The following is a 24,205-nucleotide window of genomic DNA, read 5'->3' as shown; positions in this document are numbered from 1 at the left end:
TCAAGAAGAACCTGCGCCCTCTAACCATCTTAGAGCCAACTATGGCTCGTACCTCATAGCTAGAGCGAGAGGAATCAGAGGCAGGAGAGTGCACTTCACGAGCGTGAGGTAAAATAGCCGGCTTTAGCAGTGAGACTTGGAATTTGTCATGGATCCTAAGATGGACGGGTAACTTCAATTGGTAGACTACAGGATTTACCTGTCGAAGAACCTCATAAGGACCCAGGAAGCGAGGAGCAAATTTGACAGAGCTCACTCTAAGTTTCACGTGTTTTGCAGAGAGCCACACAAAGTCCCCCGGAGAAAAGACAGGAGCCGGGCGACGAAACCGATCGGACACCGTCTTCATACGGTCCTTAGCTGCTTGGATCGACTCTTGAGTCCGATCACAAACCTCTCAGGCATTAGTTGCCCAGTCGGCCACAAGAGGAGGAGGTACAGCAGTGGGAAACGGTATCGGTACCCTAGGGTGTTGCCCATTATTGAGTACGAACGGTGTCTGCCCAGTGGCCTCAGCCAGCGAATTGTTAAGGGCAAATTCTGCCCAGGCTAGGAGGGAGGACCAGTTATCGTGGTTCTCAGCAACAAAGTGTCGAAGGTATATAATCATGGATTGATTTGCACGCTCAACCAAACCATTGGTCTCCGGATGGTATGCCGAAGAGAGATTCAACTCAATTTGCAGAAGGCCACAAAGATCTCGCCAAAAACGGGAAGCAAATTGCGGGCCTCTATCACAAATGATACGATCTGGCATCCCGTGAAGCCTAAAGACATGCTTGAGGAATAGTTTGGCTAGTACCCTGGAAGATGGGATTCTCGATAACGGTACGAGATGAACCATCCGGGAGAAATGGTCCGTAATGACCCACACAAATCTATGTCCCTGTGAACACGGAAGATCACCCACAAAGTCCATGCCTACCACCTCCCATGGTCTATCTGGCACTGGTAAAGAATGCAAGAGCCCAGCCGGTCTCTGCCGTAACGGACGGTTGCGAGCACACAAGTAGCAGGAACCGACATATCTCTTGACGTGGCTGGATAAGTGTGGCCACCAATACCACCTCTCGAGTAACTCTCGTGTCCGTCTAATACCAAAATGCCCACCCACCTTTGAGGTGTGGGCCCACGACAGTCTATCATTCTGTCGATCCGGCGGAACAAAGGTCTTGCCCGGTGGGATTTGGTCTAACGTCACAGGGGAGAGCGTATGAAAAACCCTGGAGGGAAGGATAAGACGAGGTTCGTCAATCTCTTCCTGGCTAGAAACCATAGAGCGAGACAGAGCGTCTGCCTTGTTATTCTTACTCCCAGACAGATAGTTGATGGAGAAGTGAAAGCGAGAGAAAAACAAGGACCAGCGGGCTTGGCGAGGATTCAGACGCTGAGCGGTTTGTAAGTACGTCAGATTCTTATGGTCTGTATAGACCTGGAAAGGATGTTTTGCTCCTTCTAGCAAGTGACGCCACTCCTCCAAGGCTAATCTCAGGGCGAGCAGTTCCCTATCCCCAATGGTATAGTTTCTCTCTGCCGGTGAAAAGGTTTTAGCAAAGAAGAAACACGGCCTTTTTCTACCTACACCGTTCTTTTGATACAAGACCGCACCAGCACCCACTGAAGAGGCATCAACCTCCAAGAGGAAGGGCTTATTCTCATCGGGTCTTTGAAGAACAGGAGCAGTTGAAAAGTGTCTTTTTACTGCCTCAAAAGCCTGAGATGTCTCAGTAGACCAGACTTTTGGATTAGCACCTTTCTTAGTCAAGGCCACCAAAGGGGCCACCAAAGTGGAAAAATGGGGTATGAACTGCCTGTAATAATTTATGAATCCTAAGAAGCATTGCACCGCCTTCAAGGAATGAGGTTCGGACCATTCCAGGACAGCAGAGAGCTTCGCAGGATCCATAGCCAGACCCTCTTGTGAGATAATGTAACCCAAAAAAGGCAAGGATGACTGTTCAAATACACACTTTTCGAGTTTAGCAAACAATGAGTGCTCCCTTAAACGGGAAAGGACACGAACGACATCCTGACGGTGAGTCTCCAGATCAGGAGAAAAAATCAGGATGTCGTCCAGATACACCACGACGGAGGATAACAGTAAATCCCTGAACACATCGTTTACGAAGTCCTGAAATACTGCAGGTGCATTACATAAACCAAAAGGCATGACGAGGTATTCATAGTGACCGTCTCGGGTGTTAAAAGCGGTCTTCCATTCGTCACCCTCTCGAATCCGTACCAAGTTATACGCACCCTGCAGATCCAACTTCGTAAAAACCTGAGCTCCCCTCAGTCTGTCAAAGAGCTCCGAAATTAAAGGTAACGGGTATTTGTTCTTTATTGTGATTGCGTTGAGACCCCTGTAATCTATGCAGGGATGCAAATCACCCTCTTTCTTCCGAACAAAGAAAAACCCAGCTCCCGCGGGAGAGACAGACTTACGAATGAACCCCTTCTCTAAACTCTCTCTTATATAGGTCGACATGGCCTCCGACTCAGGTATTGACAGGGGGTAAACCCTGCCCTTAGGTGTAACCGAGCCTGGGATAAGGTCTATGGCGCAGTCATATGGCCTATGGGGTGGAAGAACCTCAGCACCCTGTTTGGAGAACACGTCAGCGAAATACAAATAGGGTGTAGGTATGGGAGAGAGATCAGTTGATGCAACCACAATGACCTTTAGGTGGTAAGGGAAGACATCGGAACTGACATTTCGAACCCCAACTAATAATGCTGTCGGACTCCCAGTCAATTAGAGGAGCATGGGTCCAAAGCCATGGGAGACCCAGAAGAACGTTGTCTATACCCTCAGGCAAAACAAGAAAAGAAATCTCCTCTATGTGACCCTGAGACAGGGAAAGGCGCAAGGGAACTGTCCTCAATGTAATGGAGTCAGACAACATAGTCCTATTAACAACACGGACAGGAATAGGCGCCTCTAACAAGATAGAGGGAATATTGTGTCTCTTTACAAATCCTGAGGACACAAAAGTCCCGTCAGCTCTGGAATCCACAAAAACCATAATAGGCCATGTATTCTCAGAGAATGAGAGCTGACCTGGGATACTACACTTAGAGGGTGCAGAAGACGTCTCTAGTAACCCCCCCTCTAATGGTTACTAGGCCTGGGAGTTTCCCTGACGGCTAGGGCACTTGTTGGCATAGTGCCCAGCCTGACGACATACGTAACATATAGGAGGACCAGACCTGCGTAGTCTGGAGGACGTATGACCTAACTCCATAGGAGTGGGAGATGTCTCAGATGCTGAGGAAGATGGTAGTGGACCCTCAACAACTGGAATAGCCCGATGCTTAGGGCGTGAGGAAGAGACCTCGAGTCTACGTTCCTTATGGCGTACGTCGATCCTTGTTGCTACAGTGATTAAGTCCTCCAGAGAAGCAGGGACCTCACGAGTAGCAAGGGCATCCTTGACATAGCCTGCCAACCCTCTCCAGAAGATAGGAATCAACACCTTTTCTGGCCAATCTAGTTCTGCCACCAGAGTTCTAAAAGCAATGGCATAAGAACTAGTGGATAACGAACCCTGAGATAGATCTAACAGTCTCAGGGCCGCATCATGGGTAACCTGCAGACCCATGAATACCGCTTTAAGAGCTTCAAGAAAGTCTTGATGTCTCAGAGTAACCACATCAGAGCGCTCCCATAGGGGAGTCGCCCATTCTAATTCTTTGTCCTGAAGTAAGGATATGATAAAGCCTACTCTGGACCTCTCCGTAGAGAAGCGAGAAGAGTTGACCTCTAGGTGTATCTGACACTGACTAATGAACCACGACATGATCTGGCATCGCCAGAATACCTGTTTGGCAGAGCAAGTCGAGGATCATGTGCAGATGTCACCATGGTCTGAGGTTTATCCTCAATAGTCTTGAGCCGCGACTCAAGTACTTGTATGTAACGGTGTAACTGCTGATATTCTGCCATAACTGCCAGACCCTTGGCTCAGTCCTAATGTTACGGGGGGCTGTCTGATAATAAAACCCAAAGGAATATCAGACAGTCAGGGTCCACCGTGCAAAGACTCTGCTGCAGACTATGGCAGAGGATAAGGGGTATATAAGTGTGCCACTGTAAATAGTAATAGCACAAGTGCAGAGTGCAATACCTCTGTTAAACTCACAGAGGAATATAATTAGGAAATAAAGCAATTCCTCCCTTGCTTGGAGGGTGTGTGGTATGGTCTCTGTTAATGGTCACAAAGACAAAAGCAGTGTGTGAGTGTTAAATGGCACCTACCTAGGTCCGTTCCTCTAGCGGTGCCAGGAGACGGACAGCAGCGTAAGCCGCACAAAGCTCCTACCTGTGTTCGCTCCACTAGTGTGCGAGGACACGAACCACTAGATATGGCACCTGCCTAGGTCCGCTCCACTAGTGGTGCAAAAGAGACGGACAGCAGCATAAGCCGCCACAAAGCTCCTACCTATGTTCGCTCCCCTAGTGTGCGAGAATACGAACACCTGCCAGACGCAGTATAAGGAACGTTACCCTAGCGGCAACGTCCACCTACGAGTAGAATCACAAGGCCCAGCCGGACCATGTGCCTCAGGCACCTGCCTATGTCCGCTCCACTAAGATGTAAGGATACGGACCGCAGCCGAAGCTGTAAGGTATAAGAACGCTACCCTGCCGATAGCGCTCACCTAGCATAGACAGAGAGATGCCTAGAGGGACGAGCACAGAGCGTCTACTCTCATGCATGAACCAAGAGGACTGAGCACCGGGCGGCGTGCGTCAGGGTCTTATATAGACTCTGTGCCTCATCCAAGATGGAGAACACCAGAGCCAATCCGCTGCCAGAACGACAGCAATGACGTCACGCTGGCCTATCACCGAGCAAAGCGTCACAAGCACATGACCAGCGCCCAATCAGCATAGAAGGTGTCAAAGACATGTGACCACGTGTCACAAGCACATGACCAGTGGCCAATCAGCTTAGAAGGTGTCAGAGACATGTGACCTCAGCGATGATATCACCCGCACATGTGCAATGGCTCCAAGATAGGACTTACTCTACAGCGCTTGCACATGTGCAGTAGCAAGTAATCCGAACATAGTCTCCAGTGCTCGCACATGTGCAGTAGCAAGAAATCCGAACATAGTCTCCAGTGCCACAGCAACCGTAACATAACTGGTGCCCATGGATGCTGTGAGGATGGATCCCACACCCGTGTGTGTAATTCAGGTGCTCTTCTCCTGCCTGAGGTCTGTGTCTGCTTCATACACAGGTCCGGACTGGGTCCCGACAGTCGGCACCGGGGGGCCACTACCCTCTCCTGGTCCACTTTGGGTCCACACAAACGGCTGGCCTCTTCCTGAGGCCCTTACTGCCAGTCTTCCTAGCTCCACACAGGAGCTGCTTCCAGACCTCTCTCCTCATGCAGAGTCACCACAGCTCAAACTCTGCTCTGCTCTTCCTAAGAACTTCTCGCCCCCTTCCTTTTTCCTGGGGAGGGGGTGAGTAGGGCCTAATTGGCTGGTGTGTATCTGTGTGGGAAACTCCCTAAGGGAGAGTGAGATCTGCACTATAAAGATGGATGCAGACCTCTGTGACACCCTGGTTTTGCCAGGGCGGCACACTAGCATGCATCAGAAGGTGTGCATTCCACTGTAAGGTGCATGGAACCGGATATGATATGCCTCATGTATATCGTGCAGCCTCCTTATCCAGTGTGTTCCCACATACAGGAGACGCTTGAGGAAATGACATGTGGTGCGCTCTATATTTAGAACTCCCCAAACGGCCGCCTCTTACGTTACAGCTATACAAAAACTGAGAGGCAGCATATCCAGAGGCTGTTTTTCAGCCACTAAACATACGGGGATTGCCTGCCAATCACAGTAATGCTGTAGCCATCTTTGCTACTGGCATTACTGTGATTGACAGGTGCAGTGGGAAAAAGAAAAACGTGTAGTCCCCCACCTATTCGTGATAACCAGCACTGGTAAAGCAGACTGCTGGGGTCTGGTATTCTCAAGCTGGGAAGGTCCATGGCAGTTGGGCCCTCCCCAGCCTAAAAATAGCAGCCACCACTAGAGGCGCCAATTGTGGCCCTTTACCTGGTTCATCCCGATTGCCCTGGTGCAGATGTAAAAAATCACAGCTGCTATCAAGCCCTGGGTTAGTAATGGAGATGATGATGATCCCAACCATGCTTCATCCAGAAGCTGCAGTGATGGAAAACACAACTGATTACTGCAGCTTGTGGGACACACTGAGGGCAACGGGGGACCCGGTTGTGAGAAGTGATGACATCAGTACCAAGTGGGACCATAGTTGATTCTGCTGCTGGATTGCGATAAACTGTGGCACAGCAGTCCAGCAATCTGTCAGTTAAGTCACCAGAGTTCACTGCCTCAGTGAACTTAGTTGAACCCGCTGCCAGATTGCCAGACTGCTGTGCTGACGTGTCCCGCAATCCGGCAGTCCAGCAGCAATTTCAACTGAGTTCACTGAGAGCAGCTCAGAAGCTCTGGTGACCTGACTACAGGATTGCCAGACTGTCAGACTGCGAGCCACAGCAGCATAGCAATCCAACAGTCCAGTGGCTTAGAGGCATGGAAACCTTAAAGGAGACTTTAAGGAAGCTTTTAAGGTTACATAGTTACATAGGTTGAAAAAAAGACCTAGGTCCATCTAGTTCAACCTTCCTCCACCAGTTCTACATTTGGTCACTAAGTAATTTATAACCAACAATGTTTTGTGTACTGAGGAAATCATCCAGCCCTTTTTTAAAAGCTGTTATAGTATCTGCCATTGCTACCTCTTGTGGTAGGGCATTCCACAGTCTGACTGCTCTAACTATAAAGAACCCTTTCCTATTTAGCTGTCGGAATCACTTTTCTTCCACTCGCAGTGAGTGCCCCCTGGTCCTTAGTATTGTCTTTGGAAGAAATAAGTCATGGGCCAGTCCTTTATATTGACCACACATGTATTTATACATATAAATGAGATCTCCTCTGAGACGTCTTTTTTCTAAGCTAAACATATCTAACTTTTTCAACCTGTCAGGTTCTTCAACCTGGGAGGCCTTCCATTCCTTGTAGTAGTCTAGTTGCCCGCCTTTGAACTGCCTCTAACTTCTGAATGTCTAACACTAACTCCTGAAGTTCACAGCTGCAGAGACATCTGGAGGCTGTGAACTCTAGTAAGACTTCACAGTTTCCAGATGTCCCAGTAGCTGGCAACTCCAGGAACCTTAAAGGCTTCTTTAAGGTTTTAGAGCCTCATAGCTACTGGACTGTTGGACTGCTCTACCGCCATGACACACAGTCCAACAGTCTGGCACCGAGTTCACCTGAGGCCACTTTTGGTGGTTCTCACGGTACTATCTGTGTGAGTCACCAGCTAGCTGTGACTGCAGGTGAACTCAGTGTTGGACTGTGCTGCTGTTGTTATGCGCAGTCCAACAGTCCAGCGCTGAGTTAAACTGAGATCACAGCTGATGTCTCACATAGAGGGTACTGTGTGAACCACCAGAAATGACTTCAGGTGAACTCAGTGCTGGACTGTCTAAAGGCCCCGTCACACACAGAGATAAATCTTTGGCAGATCTGTGGTTGCAGTGAAATCATGGACATATTGTTCCATTTGTACACAGCCACAAACCTGCCACTGATTGTCCACAATTTCACTGCAACCACAGATCTGCCGCAGATTTATTTCTGTGTGTGACAGGGCCTTTACTGTGCTGCCGCCGTAACACGCAATCAGACAGTCCTGCACTGAATTCACCAGAGGTGACTTCTGTCAGCTCCCATGCTCCTCTTAGTGTGTCCCAGAGGCCATAATGAGCGGTCATGTGTTCTAATGTCACCGCTTACCAATGCCACTGGATGTAGCAGAGCCAAGATCATCTTGAAACGTCGGACCTGCAAGAGTGTTTTGGAGGTTTATAAATTGGTGAAAGAGGGTGTGTTTTTAATTATTTAAAATAAAGGATTTTTGTGTGTTTGTTTTTTTCTTTCTTTTTACATACAGGGATGGTAATGGGGGGGAGGGTTTCATAGACTCTCCATTATTATCTCAGGGCTTGATAACAGCTGTAATTTTTTACAATTTTTTACTGACATCAACCCCATATATTACCCCGATTACCACCACACCAGGGCAATCGGGATGAGCTGGGTAAAGCACCACAATTGGCATATCTAATGGATGCAGCATCAGAAACATTATTACATGAACACAGCACCAGTACATGATAAGGCAGCAGAATCAACATCAGTATATGAATAAAGTACAAGAACTATCATCAGTAAAGACCAGAACCAACAACAATAGATGAATTCAGCACCATCAGTACATGAATACAGCACCAGAGCCATCAGTACATGAATGCAGCGTCAGAACCAACATCAGTACATGAACACAATATTACTGCTGCAGCTTTTGGTAAAAAGCAGAGCAGTAGTGGAACAGTAAATTAATTCAAAACCAGCACCATCATCATTACATAACTTCTTCATAAGAATTACAAACAGTACAGGAAAACAGAAATAGAAACAATCATAGCTACATAATTAAAGTATCAACATCAATACATGAAAATAACATCAGACCATCATTAGATGAATAAAGTGCTAGAACTATCAGCACATTAATACAAAACTAGAACCAATCAGGACGTGAACCATCAGTACATAAATACAGTGCCAGACAGGGCTGTATTTTGCCTTCGTGCTGCCCTAGGCACTTTAAGTGGTCGCGCCCCTTAGTGACAACATAACACTGAGTTTTCGCACACGACATCTGTTTAAGGCAGATCTACTCTGTAAAACACTTGAAAAAGTATCAATGAGAAACGAAGGGCACTAACCCCCTCCCCCCATGGGGATCACCACAGGCACATCAAAACATAGCATGAGTATAAAATATTCCCACCACACCGTCCCCACTTATACACTGTGACTGTCACACTGCCCCTAATAAACTACACACTGCCCTCCCTTATAAATTATACCCACCACACCTTCCTCGATTATGGGATATGATCTGCACATTGTCCTCACATCATGCTGCCCCTTCCTCACAATGTCCCATGCATGCTGCCCCCTCCTCCCAATGTCCCATGCATGCTGCCTCCTCACAATGTCCCATGCATGCTTCCCCCTCCTCCCAATGTCCCATGCATGCTGCCTCCTCACAATGTCCCATGCATGCTTCCCCCTCCTCCCAATGTCCCATGCATGCTGCCCCTTCCTCACAATGTCCCATGCATGCTGCCCCCTCCTCACAATGTCCCATGCATGCTGCCCCCTCCTCCCAATGTCCCATGCATGCTGCCCCTTCCTCACAGTGTCCCATGCATGCTGCCCCCTCCTCACAATGTCCCATGCATGCTGCCCCCTCCTCACAGTGTCCCATGCATGCTGCCCCCTCCTCACAATGTCTCATGCATGCTGCCCCCTCCTCACAATGTCCCATGCATTCTGCCCCCTCCTCACAATGTACCATGCATGCTGCCCCCTCCTCACAGTGTCCCATGCATGCTGCTCCCTCCTCACAATGTCCCATGCATGCTGCCCCCTCCTCACAGTGTCCCATGCATGCTGCTCCCTCCTCACAATGTCCCATGCATGCTGCCCCCTCCTCACAATGTCCCATGCATGCTTCCCCCTCCTCACAGTGTCCCATGCATGCTGCTCCCTCCTCACAATGTCCCATGCATGCTGCTCCCTCCTCACAGTTTCCCATGCATGCTGCCCCCTCCTCACAATGTCCCATGCATGCTGCCCCCTCCCAGCTTTCCCCAGCATCAGCCTCCCTCAGCATCAGCCTCTCTCCTCCGAGCCTCCCGCAGCATCAGCCTCCCCCAGCATCAGCCTTCCTCAACATCAGCCTCTTTCCTCCCAGCCTCCCCCAGCATCAGCCTCTCTCCTCCCAGCTTCCCCCAGCATCAGCCTCCCTCAGCATCAGCCTCTCTCCTCCGAGCCTCCTGCAGCATCAGCCTCTCCCAGCATCAGCCTCCCTCAGCATCAGCCTCTTTCCTCCCAGGCTCCCCCAGCATCAACCTCCCTAAGCATCAGCCTCCCTCCTCCCAGCCTTCCCCTTCCAGCCTCCCTCAGCATCAGCCTCCCTCCTCCCAGCCTCCCCCAGCATCAGCCTCCCTCCTCCCAGCCTCCCCCAGCATCAGCCTCCCCCAGCACCAGCCTCTCTCCTCCCAGCCTCCCCCAGCATCAGCCTCTCTCCTCCCAAACTCTCCCAGCATCAGCCTCCCCCAGTATCAGCCTCTCTCCTCCCAGCCTCCCCCTCTCTCCTCCCAGCCTCCCCCTCCCTCAGCATCAGCCTCTCTCCTCCCAGCCTCCCCCAGCATCAGCCTCCCTCAGCATCAGCCTCCCTCCTCCCAGCCTCCCCCCTCCCAGCCTCCCCCAGCATCAGCCTCCCTCAGCATCAGCCTCCCTCCTCCCAGCCTCCCCCAGCATCAGCCTCCCTCAGCATCAGCCTCCCTCCTCCCAGCCTCCCCCAGTATCAGCCTCCGCCAGCATCAGCCTCCCCCCTCCTAGCCTCCCCCAGCCTCTCTCCTCCCAGTCTCCCCCAGCATCAGCCTCCCTCAGCATCAGCCTCTCTCCTCCGAGCCTCCCGAAGCATCAGCCTCTCCCAGCATCAGCCTCCCTCAGCATCAGCCTCCCTCCTCCCAGCCTCCCCCAGCATCAGCCTCTCTCCTCCCAGCCTCCCCCCTCCCAGCCTCCCTCAGCATCAGCCTCCCTCCTCCCAGCCTCCCCCAGCATCAGCCTCCCTCCTCCCAGCCTCCCCCAGCATCATCCTCCCCCAGCACCAGCCTCCCCCAGCATCAGCCTGTCTCCTCCCAGCCTCCCCCAGCATCAGCCTCCCTCAGCATCAGCCTCTCTCCTCCCAGCCTCCCCCAGCATCAGCCTCCCTCAGCATCAGCCTCTCTCCTCCCAGCCTCCCCCAGCATCAGCCCCCCCCAGCATCAGCCTCCCTCCTCCCAGCCTCCCCAAGCATCAGCCTCCCCCAGCATCAGCCTCAGGAAGGAGCTGATTGGCGCGCCTGTGACCCCGGAAGTGCAGGCGCCGGCAGTTCCGGGGTCAATCAGCTCTCTGTGCCCGGCCGCTGCAGTTTGTCTGCATTCGCGTCTTAATTGACGTGGATACAAATAAATAAAGGTGCGCCTCTCCCCCCTCCCCCCTCCGAAAATACAGCAGATTTAATGAATGTGTAAAAAAAAAAAAATTTTTTTTTTTTTACTGCTAGAAGTTGCCGCCCCCTGCATCCTGCCGCCCTAGGCACGGGACCACGGGTGCCTAATGGTAAATACGGCCCTGGTGCCAGATCAACATTACATGAAGACAGCACCAGAGCAATGACTGCCACATGTATACAGCACCAGAACCAATATATGATGATTAGGGCTAATTCAGAGTGGAGAAAATAGTCCAAGGTAGATACAATTTAACATTTAATGATAGGTGTTAAAAAGCTGCAGATAACATTTTTGGTAAGTAGCGCAAGTAGAATTAAAGCAACAGATCTATTGATTTTGAATAGAAGCCTTACTCATGATCTGATTTCTGAAGAAAACAGCCTCCTTACATGGCATATCCTGTTTGATTGGCATTTTAATTTAGGGCTGTCAATTAAAATCAAGTATATCTACTAACGTGATATAAAAACAAAAATGTAGCAATCGCTATACATACATATAGGAAGGGGAGAATTGGAAAGAAGAAGATTTATGTAGCAAAATATATTACTATTGAAAGATTAACTCTTGTGTAGTAGTTAACCCATTAATTGCTCATGTTTCTAAAGTAAATATGTACTTGGATTCTCTATTCAAAAGTTTATGTCTGTGGTCACCTTCTCTTATGGGTTGATAGACTTTCTCTATTCCCTTTAAGTTAAACCCTTTTAGGTAACCTTTGTGAATTTGGACAAAATGTATCAAATACAGTGGATATAGAAACAGCTGTAGGGTTAAATGGCAATAGAGAAATATCAAAATCCCATAACAGGAGGTGATCACAGAAAGAAACTTTTGAATAGAGAATCCAAGTGTATATTACTCCAGTGACATGACCAATTAATTAGTTAAATATTTCATAAGATTTAAACTTTTGCTATATTAATATATTCTGCTACATAAATCTTTTTTTTCCATTTCTTTACTTCTTATATGTATGCGTAGTCAACTCTTAATTATTTTGTTTAATAACACATTCGTAACTATATTGGTGTTTGACAACCCTAAATGGAAATCCCTGTCATACAGGACATGTCATAAATGCAAGCTTTTTTTATTCATAAATCAGATCATGAGTAAGGCTACTTTCACACATCAGGTTTTTTCCATCAGGCACAATCCGGAAAAAAACGGGTAAAACGGATCCGGTACTGCATCTGTTTTATCCCCATAGATTTGCATTGTTACCGGATTGTGTCTGATGGCTTTGCGTTGCATCCGTTTTTTTCCGGATGCGGCAAAATTAATTAAAGCGGTGGCCGGAGGCAACGTACCTTGTAGCGTTTTTTTGTCCAGATCTGGCACGATAGGCATGTTTTACAGTGGAAGCCTATGGACGCCGGATCCGGCGCAATGCGGCAAAAAAACGGATGCGGCTGCCAGATCCGTTTTTGTAAACTGAGCATGCTCCAATGTTTTGAAAAAACGGATCCAGCAAAAAAAAACAAAAAACGGACAAAACGGATGCAAAAACAGATGCAAAACGGATCTGTGTTTTTTACGCATACGGCATAACAGATCCGTTAAAAACCGGATCCGGTGGATACGGTTTTTACATTTTTTGCCGGATCCGTTGGATCAGGAAAAAAAGTATTGTGCCTGAATGCAGAAAACTGATGTGTGAAAGTAGCGTAAGGCTTCAAGGAGAAATGCGTAGGTCTGCTAGAAATAGATATATTGCAACCAACCTGGATCTTTTTCTCCTGGAAAACTTTAGATTAGCTTATCGCTTCTTTATGAGGATTGTAGAGGGAGGTGCCCCACAATGTGTGTATATAGATATATTTGCATGAAGATTGTATATATGTATATTATATATACAGTGTGTCCACCCATATCCTGTTCACCTCCATTAACTTGAGAACGACGGCAGCTATAGGCATAGAAGTGGTGTCTAGGTATAGTAAAGTAGCCATGCGCTACGCAATGAAACCACCTATAGCGCCACCTGGAGGAAAACAACGGACTTAGCATTTTTATCTCGGAAACGGAACGAAATAGAGAAAAAAAGTGAATTACAAAGTTGTAGGGCATCATCAATTCAATACGAATCGACACCGTGCATACAGAAATGCTATGATTAGAACGTGTAAAACTCACAAGGCTGTGGACGTGAAGTGATACCTCATGGAGACTTTCCTACAAGTCATTGTGTATGGTGGCTGCGTGGAGTGGCCTCCACGCTCACCTGACCTGACCCCATTGGACTTCTTTCTGTGAGGTCACATCACACAGCAGGTGTATGCGACCCCTCCACCAACATTGCAGGACCTACGACGACGTATTACAGTTGCTTGTGCAAACGTGTCACCTACCATATTGCACAACGTGCAGCAAGATACAGTATGCTGTCCAGAGTCCAGATGTGAATTGCAGCTGACGGGAGCCACTTTGAGCATCAAAGTTAAATGAGCGCCATATGCGTGACCAGCATTCAATGTTTTGGGGGGGGTCATGGGTTTCATATAATAGTATTACTGTATACAAGGTGTCGATTCGTATTGAATTGATGATTCCCTACAATTTTTTAATTCACTTTTTTTCTCTATCTCGTTCGGTTTTCGAGATAAAAATGCTAACTCTGTTGTTTTCCACCAGCTGGCGCTATAGGTGGTTTCATTGCGTAGTGCATGGCTACTTTACTATACCTAGACACCACTTCTATGCCTATAGCTGCCACCATTCTCAAGTTAATGGTGGTGGACAGGATATAGGTGGACACACTGTATATTATACACTACAGTTCAAAAGTTTGGGGTCACCCAGACAATTTTGTCTTTTCCATGAAAAATCATACTTTTATTTATCAAATGAGTTGCATAATGAATAGAAAATATCGTCCAGACATTGATGACGTTAGAAATAATGATTTTTTTTTTCTTGAAATAATTTTCTCCTTCAAACTTTGCTTTCGGCACAGAATGCTCATTTGCAGCAATTCCAGCTTTGCAGAGCTTTGGCATTCTAGCTGTTAATTTGCGGAGGTAATCGGGAGATATTTCACCCCATGCTTCCCCCCCACAAGTTGAATTGGCTTGATGGGCACTTTTTTTGCACCATACGGTCAAGCTGCTCCACAACAGCTCTATAGGGTTGAGATCTGGTGACTAGGCGGCCACTCCATTACAGATAGAATAGCAGCTGCCGGCTTCTTCCCTAAATAGTTCATGGATAATTTGGAGGTGTGCTTTGGATATTTACTTTGGACAGTCGGATCCCAACAGGTTTGAAACAAAGAAAAGATTTGATAATGTGCTATTGGTGAAACCGTGGCATGGACTATACTGTTTACCTGTGGAGATTCTCATACATTTATTATTATTAAGAATTTTTTTTCTTTTTTTTCCTCTCCTTTTTCTTTTGTATTGGTAAACTCATGAAGTTACGAGTATATTTGTCCATATTTAGAAAAACAACCCAAAATTCTACTATACATATATTTTTCGCAAAAAAGGAACTAGGGATTTTTGAAACTGTTTGCTTTTAGCCTCTGATATTAGAAGGATGTACTCCCATTTTGAATTGATCATGTATCTGAGGATTTAAGTAGATGAGCTTTTGTGGCTTTCAGAATACAGAACATAATTAAGGCGTAGCATAGTCTGGGACACCCTGTTAGTTTCTCTACCAGCCATTCAAATATAGTGTTTTTTTAAATAAAATTAACAAATAACATTTAGAATTTTTTAAAGGAACATTTTTTTTTTGTCCACTTGCGTTCGGTTTACATTTTGAAACTGCTTCACTATTTGCTGCTGGAAGGGTATCCACCCTGCTCCGTGCGGCTTCACAGGACATAGACGCTACATGAGGGATCTCTACTACCAGTAAGCTGGCCTTTTTTCTTTTTCATGTAAATATTATTACAATGTGGTGAATTCCTATTGGCTGCAATGACCGATGAGTTCATTATCAGGTCTCAGTGACGCTGCCGGTGACATCACAGAACTTAGAATATTAGGTTTCCCCAGTGTTCCATCTCAGACATTGGCCTGGTGAATAATTTCTGTGAAGATGTTTTCAGGACCTTCTATTAATTACAACATGAAGAATACTAATATATATTTTTGTAATAAAGAAGCCTTCAACATGGAGAGTTCACGTCTACTAGCAGAGAATGCGCAGCTGCGCAAGATGATGGGGCTAATGCAGGAGAACGTGGAGCTTCGCTGTATTTTGAAAGACCATGAAAGAAAAGATCAAATTATAACACCTCCAGGACAACACAAGAAAGACCACAATGGTAAGACTGGGATAACACAAAGGGATTTCCACCAAATGCGAATTTTTAATGGGTTGATGTTGACGTTTCCTAAAGCGATTGGTAGAATCTGGATACAGAATGTCTAGAGATACAGATTACTATTTTTTGTATTCTAGGCATGAAAAATAAGAAAAATACAGAAATATTGGAACATCAATGTGAGATATATTTATTACTTTTGTATTCTCTTGATTCCTGATATTTCATATATTACTCCACTTTTAAGATCCAGTTTTTCAAAAAAATTGCATTTGGCCAGGACCATTATTGTAATGGTGAAAAATTGTTTAGGTAGAACCTGAAGTGTTTAGGTAGATCTGATCATTCAGGGTTTATCATGGATTAACTATAACGAGGATGCCTATCTACCATGTAACACTTATGATTTATAGATCTATTTTTGGGACAGGAGAACCTGTCGGGCGCCCTCTGGCTCCAAGCCCCGGCTATGACTGATACCTGTTTATCTCATCCCTGGTGTGTGGTTATTATCAAGGGAGCTTTATCATTTATGTTTATTACAGACAACTAATTTTAATATTATTCATATGTTCTAGACCTCAAAGAAGAAGCAAAAATGGTCAATTCATGCACACAAATAGGTGACAATTCTTAAATCTATATTCTCAATATATGTCATTTTAAGGATTTCACTAAACCGTAATTTTATTATTGAACTTTTATAGACCCTGAAAAAGTGAAGAAATGTCAGCGCATTGTCGGGGAGATCGCCTTTCAACTGGACCGCCGGATTCTGTGTGCCATCTTCCTGGAGCAACAACGGCTGTATGGATACCGAGTACCATACATAAAGGAGAAGATTATAGAGGTGAGAAAGCTAAAATTACATAATAAATTATAGAAAAAAAGATTTTTTTTGTTACGTAAAGTAAAGTGGTCACAGTGTGAGTTCTTCAAACAAAATGTCACTGCGGAGCGATCTACATAAAGCACTGACTTCTCCATAACCTGATGGAAAAAAATGAGTTTTCACTGTGAACTATAAAAGCTTAGCCAGGCAGTTAGAAATGTGTCTGTCAATAAATTTGCCAATTTTATCCATAGACAAGCCGTATTGTGATTACCCCAATATATTAAAAGGTATATTTCATGATTACAGGTGACCACAAGTCCAACAACCGGAAAAGTCGATGAGACATTAAGATCTGAGCTCTACCAGCGCTACAATCACATCATGGATGAGCTGAGGAAATTGGGCTACAACCCAGCAGTGCACCCACACTTTACAGAGTACATGGTCAACACCTATGGGATAACGAAGGATAGAAATGCAAGAACCAAAGATCTTTCCTCCTATAATGACCCACAATACCTAAACAAGATGATAACTGAGTGCATGTCAAGTGACATAGTGAAGGACATCATAATAATCCTCAACTGTCTGGTATATTTCGCCAGAGAAGATGGAAAATCTCTACTCATCTAACCATAGAGTAGCCATTCATCTCTATAACCAAATCACAAATAATAAATGCTTCCATCTGAAAAAAGTGTCTAATTTAATGTTATAAAAAAAGGAAAATATTCCTCATAATTTGTGACCCACTAGGACATGGAAATCTTACTTAGATTGCTGCCATTTTGTTCTTAAACTGCTGTTTTGAATTAAAATTGCTGCTTTGTCCACAGTATCATCTAGTGATTATATCTGGTATTGCAGTTTAGCCTCATTTACTTGAATTTGGGTAAGCTGCAATACCTGACAATGACAATGCTGGTGGTTTGCGACCGTTAAGATGGTCCTCTGTTGAGAGTTTGGTGTAGAATTTGCAGTTGACCTGATGGTCTCAATGTAAGACAGGAGATAACTGGCTTAGAGATAACAGGGTCACCTGGGAGCTTGAACCTTAAAGGGAACCTGTCACCTAGAATATGCGTTCTGACCTATCAGCAGACGCATGTGTGCCCTAATTACACCTCCCTACCCATCCCTGTGTTATAAAATTGTATAATATGAAAATAAAAAACGTTTTATTACCTCCATATTTCCTATGTAAATTAGAGAGTTTATGGTCACAGGGGCAGTGCCTTGCCCTATGGGCGTCTGCATACTTTCCGTGGTATCACGCCCCTGTGGGCGTGATACCATGGAGTCACATGAGCGACGTCCCCGTCGCTCATTCTATCCTGCGCACGTTTACACTTATTATTGCGGCAGACTTCTCTTCCGGGTTCTCCTAGTCAGTTTCAGATGCGTACTGCGCATGCGCAGTGCGCGTCTGAAGCCGGCGCGTGAACACCCGGAAAAGAAGCCTGCCACAATGCGCGCAGGACAGAATGAGCAACGGGTGACGTCACTCATGTGACTCCATGGTATCACGCCCACAGGGGCATGATACCACGGAAAGTATGCAGACCTCCATTAGGCAAGGTGCCGCCCCTGTGACCATAAACTCTCTAATTTACATAGCAAATATGAAGGTAATAAAACGTTTTTTATTACTTTCATATTATACAATTTTACAACACAAGGATGGGTAGGGAGGTGTAATTAGGGCACACATGTGTCTGCTGATAGGTCAGAACGCATATTCTAGGTGACAGGTTCCCTTTAAAAGCCCTCTTATACCTCCATAGAAGAAGATGCACAGAAGCTGTTAAAGCTCTTGCATATAGTCCTCCTCTTATCTGTTTAGTGGAGTATGACTCGCGGTCATTCTATGGATCATTGCTCACCAGGCAGTTCCATCCTACATTGCTTCTTTCAGTTCACCAATAGTCATTCCCATGTTGCTCTTGATGGTGCCCGATCTAGCGAGTTCTTGGTCATCCTCTTCTTCCTCTGCTACTGACTGGATCCAAGCATGACTTTCTCCAATGACTAAAAAAGTAGAAAAACCCGAGCACTCAATAAGCATGGATAGAGGTATTTGGATGCAAGTGTTTTTTATTTACAATCGACAAACTGCAGAAAGTGAACCCTGACACATAGCAACAACCAATGTTTCGGCTTTTAGACCTTTCTCAAGGTAGTTGCTCATAACAGAGATGCTAAGAAATACGGGTCACAAGGACAGCCGTCAGGGTAGAGAGAACATGCAGGGCATCACATTCAGCAGTATGCGGTGTCAAGGTGGTGGTGATGGTGTGGTGAACACAGACAGAGGCGAGGAGGAAGAGGAGAGGAGGAGAGGACGCCTGCTTGGAGACCATGGAGTGCTGGAGCAATGGTGGCAGTGCAGACACCACTGCCACCGCTGCTCCAGCACTCCATGGTCTCCAAGCAGGCGTCCTCTCCTCTTCCTCCTCACCTCTGTCTGTGTTCACCACATCACCACCACCTTGACACCGCATACTGCTGAATGTAAAATATGGAGGATAAAGGAGTTTTAAAGGTGAAAAAGTTAAAAAGTACGTTTTATTGAGACAAAGTGTTAAAAAGGGAATTTTTACATTTCCATGTGACACAACAATATATAGTTATAAAAATGAAAACAGTACAAAGAGGAAGTACAGTGGGTAAGCAGGGCAAAAGTAACCTAAATTGTGCCCAATGTCAGGTGATCTATTAGTAATCGCCGAATGTACGGCTACCAATGAAGGTCAGAAATAATACATAGGACGCCTGGTGTACAGAAGCCCGCGGGTGGGAGCGATGGAAAGGCAAGCGGTAGTGACCGGAGATACGCCCTGTACCTAGTCTGAGAGTAATCGCCGGGTGAGCGGCTAACAAGGAGTCAGCGGTAATACCTGGGGCACCGGTGCACACAGCCTGCAGATGGATGTGCTCCGCGTGGAGGACCCAACGTACGTTTCGCAAAGGATTATGGTCACTTATTCATGGGTAAGTTCACATGTGTTTGCAGGACCTTTTTGTGTCTATGGTGACGGTCACATGACCGTCACCATATCCAATGGAATTGGACAACCGCGGCGCATGTGCAGGTGCGTCACCGCATCACATACACCCCGAGCGGCGTCAGAGACCACGTGTGCCCCCGGATGCCCACAGGTAACCATGGGAACCACAACGCACACAGAGATCATATAGACGCCACGAGGGGGCAGGAGGGGGTGACGCGACTGAGCATGCGCACATCCAAATCCACCACACATAACAGAAAACCATGAGAAATAACATATGCCATATATATAAGAAATAAGAAAAAAAGGGGGAAAATTACAAATATACACTTTAAATCATATACATAATTTTCTTGTAATGGCCAGAATTGTATTATAAAGATCCAAAGATATGGTTTCTGTTGATGTTCAGAGATGGTCATAACATTGACACTGTCGATTAATTGGATGGATATTCAAAAGCGGGTCCATTGGAGAAAAATAGGCTTAATAGTTTTTTAAGGATGTCCATCAGCAAATAATTTTGGGTACTGCAAAGCACAAATAAACAGATATGCAATCAACAAAATGAAAAAAATTTTTTTGAAAAATATATATATTTTTTTTAAAAATATAAAAATTATAAAACACAACAGAGCACCCACAATCACATGATGATGATACAACAATTTATAGAAAAGGCGAAAAACTCAAATTTTCGTTGAGTCCCCTAGGACTCAGAGTATCAAGTGCCACAATCCATTTTACCTCCCTCTGAGCCAATATTTTCTTCATGTTGCCGCCTCTGATGCCCCCATGTATCAAATCGATCCCAAGAAATCTCAGGGATCGGGCGTCACAGTCATGATATTGCCGAAAATGTCGGGGTAAGGTTTTTAAAGAGGCCACATCCACCACCGTCCTCGCTGCGCAAATGTCCCTCACGTGCTCACGAATCCTCACACGGAATTCCCTTGAAGTAAGGCCGATGTAAATTTTTGAACATCCACATGTGGCATAATAAATGACATAAGAACTGCCACATGAAATGTATTCATTGATATGAAAAGTCCGCGTCCCGTCACTGGATTTAAATGTGGAGCACCGAGAGACATTTGCGCACGCAAGGCAATGGCCACAAGGATATGACCCCCCTAATTGGACGTTTATGTCCAAATAAACCCCCAATCTTGGGGACATAATGACTCTGAATGAGCAAATCCCTGAGATTCTTAGATCATCTAGGGGTCATCAATGGGCGTTCAGAAAGACAGGAAGACAAACCCATTTCAGATTTGAGAATAGACCAATGCTTAGTCATTATTTTACGCATGGCGTCCCATTCAGAATTAAAGGTGGAGATAAAGCGAACTGGTTCGCCTCTCGCATTGGCTATTCTATTGTTGGATTTTTGTAACAATTGGCCTCGAGGAGTTGCCTTGGCTCTGTTATAGCCTTTCTTAATTGAACGATGGCTATACCCCCTCTGAACGAACCTGTCACGTAGGTCACCTGCCTGTCCCTCAAATTTCTCCTCTGTGGAGCAGATCCGTTTTACCCTGAGAAACTGACCGACCGGGATGGCTTGGATAGTAGAGATGTTATGAGCAGAAGAGGCATGTAGTAAAGAATTCACTGCCGTCTCCTTTCTATAGACATCAGTCTGGAGGCGGCGCGAAGAATCCACCTCCAGACTGATGTCCAAGAAATCAATCCTCTGTTTACTGATTTTATATGATCATTTTATATTCTTTGTATTATTATTAAGAGAGTCCATGAACGATCTGAGCTTCTCCACTGAGCCCTGCCAGAAAAAAAGTAGGTCATCTATATAGCGGAGCCACGTATGCACATGGTGCGCAGCCTCAGCGCCCCCACACGCAAACACCTCCCTCTCCCAATACCCCAGGAAGAGATTTGCGTATGAAGGCGCACAGGCCACGCCCATGGCTGTGCCCCGCCTCTGAAGATAGAAAAAATCTTTGAAAGTAAAAAAATTATGTGTCAGGACAAAGTGGAGGAGCTCTAAGATCAATTCACATAAATCGCCATCCCGGTCACTGCCTCTCAGTTAAAAACGGACCGCCTCTAAACCTGGATCATGACTGATGCAGGTGTAGAGGGACTCCACGTCAGCTGTGACAATAAACATATCGTCATCCACAAGGACCCCGTCAACCCTATTCAGGACATCCGTCGTGTCACGGACAAATGATGGTAATGTCTCCACCAATGGTTTCAAGTAAAAATCTATGAATTTACATATGGGTTCACATAAACCATCATTGCCGGACACGATCGGACGTCCCGGGGGGTCAAGGGGGTCCTTGTGGATTTTGGGTAGAAGGTACAATGTGGGTATCTTGGGGGACAGGACGGTGAGTCCTTCCATAACTTTTTTGGTAATTATCCCTTCTTCAAATGCCTTAATCAAAATCTTTTGTAACTGTGCTGAAAACAGTGACAGGGGGCTGTGGTCCAGTCTAGAGTAAGTGTCCTTATTTTTTAACTGCCTGAATACCTCTTTCTCGTATTTCTTATTTGGCCAAATGACAACATTCTCCCCCTTGTCCGCAGCTTTAATTACTATGTCATCTAAGTCCTTAAGTTCTTGTATTGCAATCCTCTGCTGTCTTGTTAGATTGTCATTTCGACGTCTGGTGGAGATATTTTTGAACTCCTCTGTCACCAGATGTGTGAGTATATCGATTGCTGGACAATGGGACAGGGGGGGGAAACGAGTTGACCTTGGCAAAATACAGCTAGGAAATGTACCTTGTTGGGCAGTCTCCTGCTCATTCAAGAGGTCCTCCAGAATGGCCACAGCTTCCCTTTCAGCCGCCGTTACTAATTTGTTCTGTGTTATCCACAGTTTCTCCTATTTCTTTGCTTAATACTGCTGAATGTGATGCCCTGCATGTTCTCTCTACCCTGACGGCTGTCCTTGTGACCCGTATTTCTTAGCATCTCTGTTATGAGCAACTACCTTGAGAAAGGTCTAAAAGCCGAAACATTGGTTGTTGCTATGTGTCAGGGTTCACTTTCTGCAGTTTGTCGATTGTAAATAAAACACACTTGCATCCAAATACCTCTCTCCTTCCTTATTGAGTGGCCGGGTTTTTCTACTTTTTGACTATTACATTACCCGCAAGCACCTAGACTAGTAGCAGTTGCAGCCAGACGTTCTCCTTTGTTTTCTCCAATGACTGGCACTGCATAATATGGCTAAAATAAGCAAATTTTTGTTTGGTTATTTTAGCTTTCAGCTGCAATTTTGGCCTGACTTAGGGGTAATTTGCACGCTGCGACATCGCAGGCCAATGCTGCGATGCCGAGCGCGATAGTCCTCGCCCCCGTCGCAGCAGCGATATCCTTGTGATAGCTGCCGTAGCGAACATTATCGCTGCGGCAGCTTCACATGGACTCACCTGCCCTGCGACCGTCGCTCTGGCCGGCGACCCGCCTCCTTGTTAAGGAGGCGGGTCGTGCGGCGTCACTGCGACGTCACACGGCAGGCGGCCAATCGGAGCGGAGGGGCGGAGATGAGTGGGATGTAAACATCCCGCCCACCTCCTTCCTTCCGCATATCCTACGGAAGCCGCAGTGACGCCGGTAGGAGATGTTCCTCGCTCCTGCGGCTTCACACACAGCGATGTGTGCTGCCACAGGAACGAGGAACAACATCGGACTGTCACATCAGCGTAATTATGGATTACGCCGACGCTGCACCGATGATACGATTACGACGCTTTTGCGCTCGTTAATCGTATCATCGAGCCTTTACACACTACGATGTCGCATGCGATGCCTGAAGTGCGTCATTTTCAATTTGACCCCACCGACATCGAACCTGCGATATCGTAGTGTGCAAAGCCCGCCTTCGTCTAAGACATTTCTGTTGGTGATCCTCATTGTTCATAGAATCCGTATGTGTCTCCTCCAGCACCAAAGTTCAAATCCCTTGTTTTTTTCCTGTCAGCCACCTTGAGTGTTCAGGTCTCACATCCATATATTGATATTAAGAAGGAAATTGCACTGACCAATCTGCATTTGGTAGCGAGAGTTAAGTCTGTGATCTTCCAGACATCGTTCATGCCCACAATCACATTCCATCCAAATGCTTTGTGTCATTTACTTCAGGCGAACCTGGAGCCAAGAAATATGGAGTCCTCAACCACTTCAATCTCCTCACTTTCTTCCTTAATGCACAAAATAAATTTCTCAAAATCCTTCCTGTTTTCTGCCACCAGTGTCATGTTGTCTGCATATAATAATAATAATAATTTTATTCATTTATATAGCGCTATTAATTCCACAGCGCTTTACATACATTGGCACCGCTGTCCCCATTGGGGTTCACAATCTAGAGTCCCTATCTGTATGTCTTTGGAGTGTGGGAGGAGACCGGAGGAAACCCACACAAACACAGGGAGAACATACAAACTCTTTGCAGATGGTGGCCTTAGTGGGATTTGAAACCAGGACCCCAGCGCTGCAAGACTGCAGTGCTAACCACTGAGCCATCGTGCTTATAGATTGTTGATGGTTCTACCATCCGGTCTATACACCGACTTTTCGCTCTTCCAAGCCTGTATTCCTTATGACATTTTCTACATACAGTATCTCACAAAAATAAATACATCCCTCCCATTTTTGTAAATATTTGATTATATCTTTTCATGGGACAATACTGAAGATCTGCCCCTGTGATACAATGAACAGTAGTGTGCAGCTGGTATAACCATGTAAATTTGGTGCCCTCTAAATAACCCAACATAGTCATTAATCTCTAAACCCTTGGCATTAAAAGTGAGTACATGCCTTAAGGCCGCTTTACACGCTGCGACATCGCTCAAGCGATCTCGTTGGGGTCCGGAATTTGTGACGCACATCCGGTCGCTTTAACGATGCCGT

At 46.1% G+C, this 24,205-nt stretch overlaps 1 protein-coding gene across 3 annotated transcripts; it reads left to right on the top strand.

The window, feature by feature from the left end:
• Positions 1–15,222: 15,222 nt before the first annotated feature.
• Positions 15,223–16,984, top strand: LOC142250563 (speriolin-like). 3 transcript variants are annotated; one of them, XM_075322742.1, is made up of 5 exons: positions 15,223–15,466; positions 15,604–15,645; positions 16,045–16,089; positions 16,174–16,316; positions 16,608–16,984. In XM_075322742.1, exons 1-5 carry the CDS (start codon positions 15,238–15,240, stop codon positions 16,932–16,934), a joined length of 786 nt encoding a protein of 261 aa, XP_075178857.1. In that variant the 5' UTR covers positions 15,223–15,237; the 3' UTR covers positions 16,935–16,984. The 3 variants fall into 3 exon arrangements, with proteins under 3 accessions (XP_075178857.1, XP_075178858.1, XP_075178860.1); XM_075322743.1 differs by lacking the exon at positions 15,604–15,645; XM_075322745.1 differs by lacking the exons at positions 15,604–15,645; positions 16,045–16,089.
• Positions 16,985–24,205: the final 7,221 nt, after the last annotated feature.

This window comes from Anomaloglossus baeobatrachus, chromosome 9 (genome assembly GCF_048569485.1).
Source record: "Anomaloglossus baeobatrachus isolate aAnoBae1 chromosome 9, aAnoBae1.hap1, whole genome shotgun sequence".
Classification (NCBI taxonomy): domain Eukaryota; kingdom Metazoa; phylum Chordata; class Amphibia; order Anura; family Aromobatidae; genus Anomaloglossus; species Anomaloglossus baeobatrachus.
The sequence above is the reverse complement of the archived record's forward strand: the minus strand, read 5'-3'. Positions and strand labels throughout refer to the sequence as shown.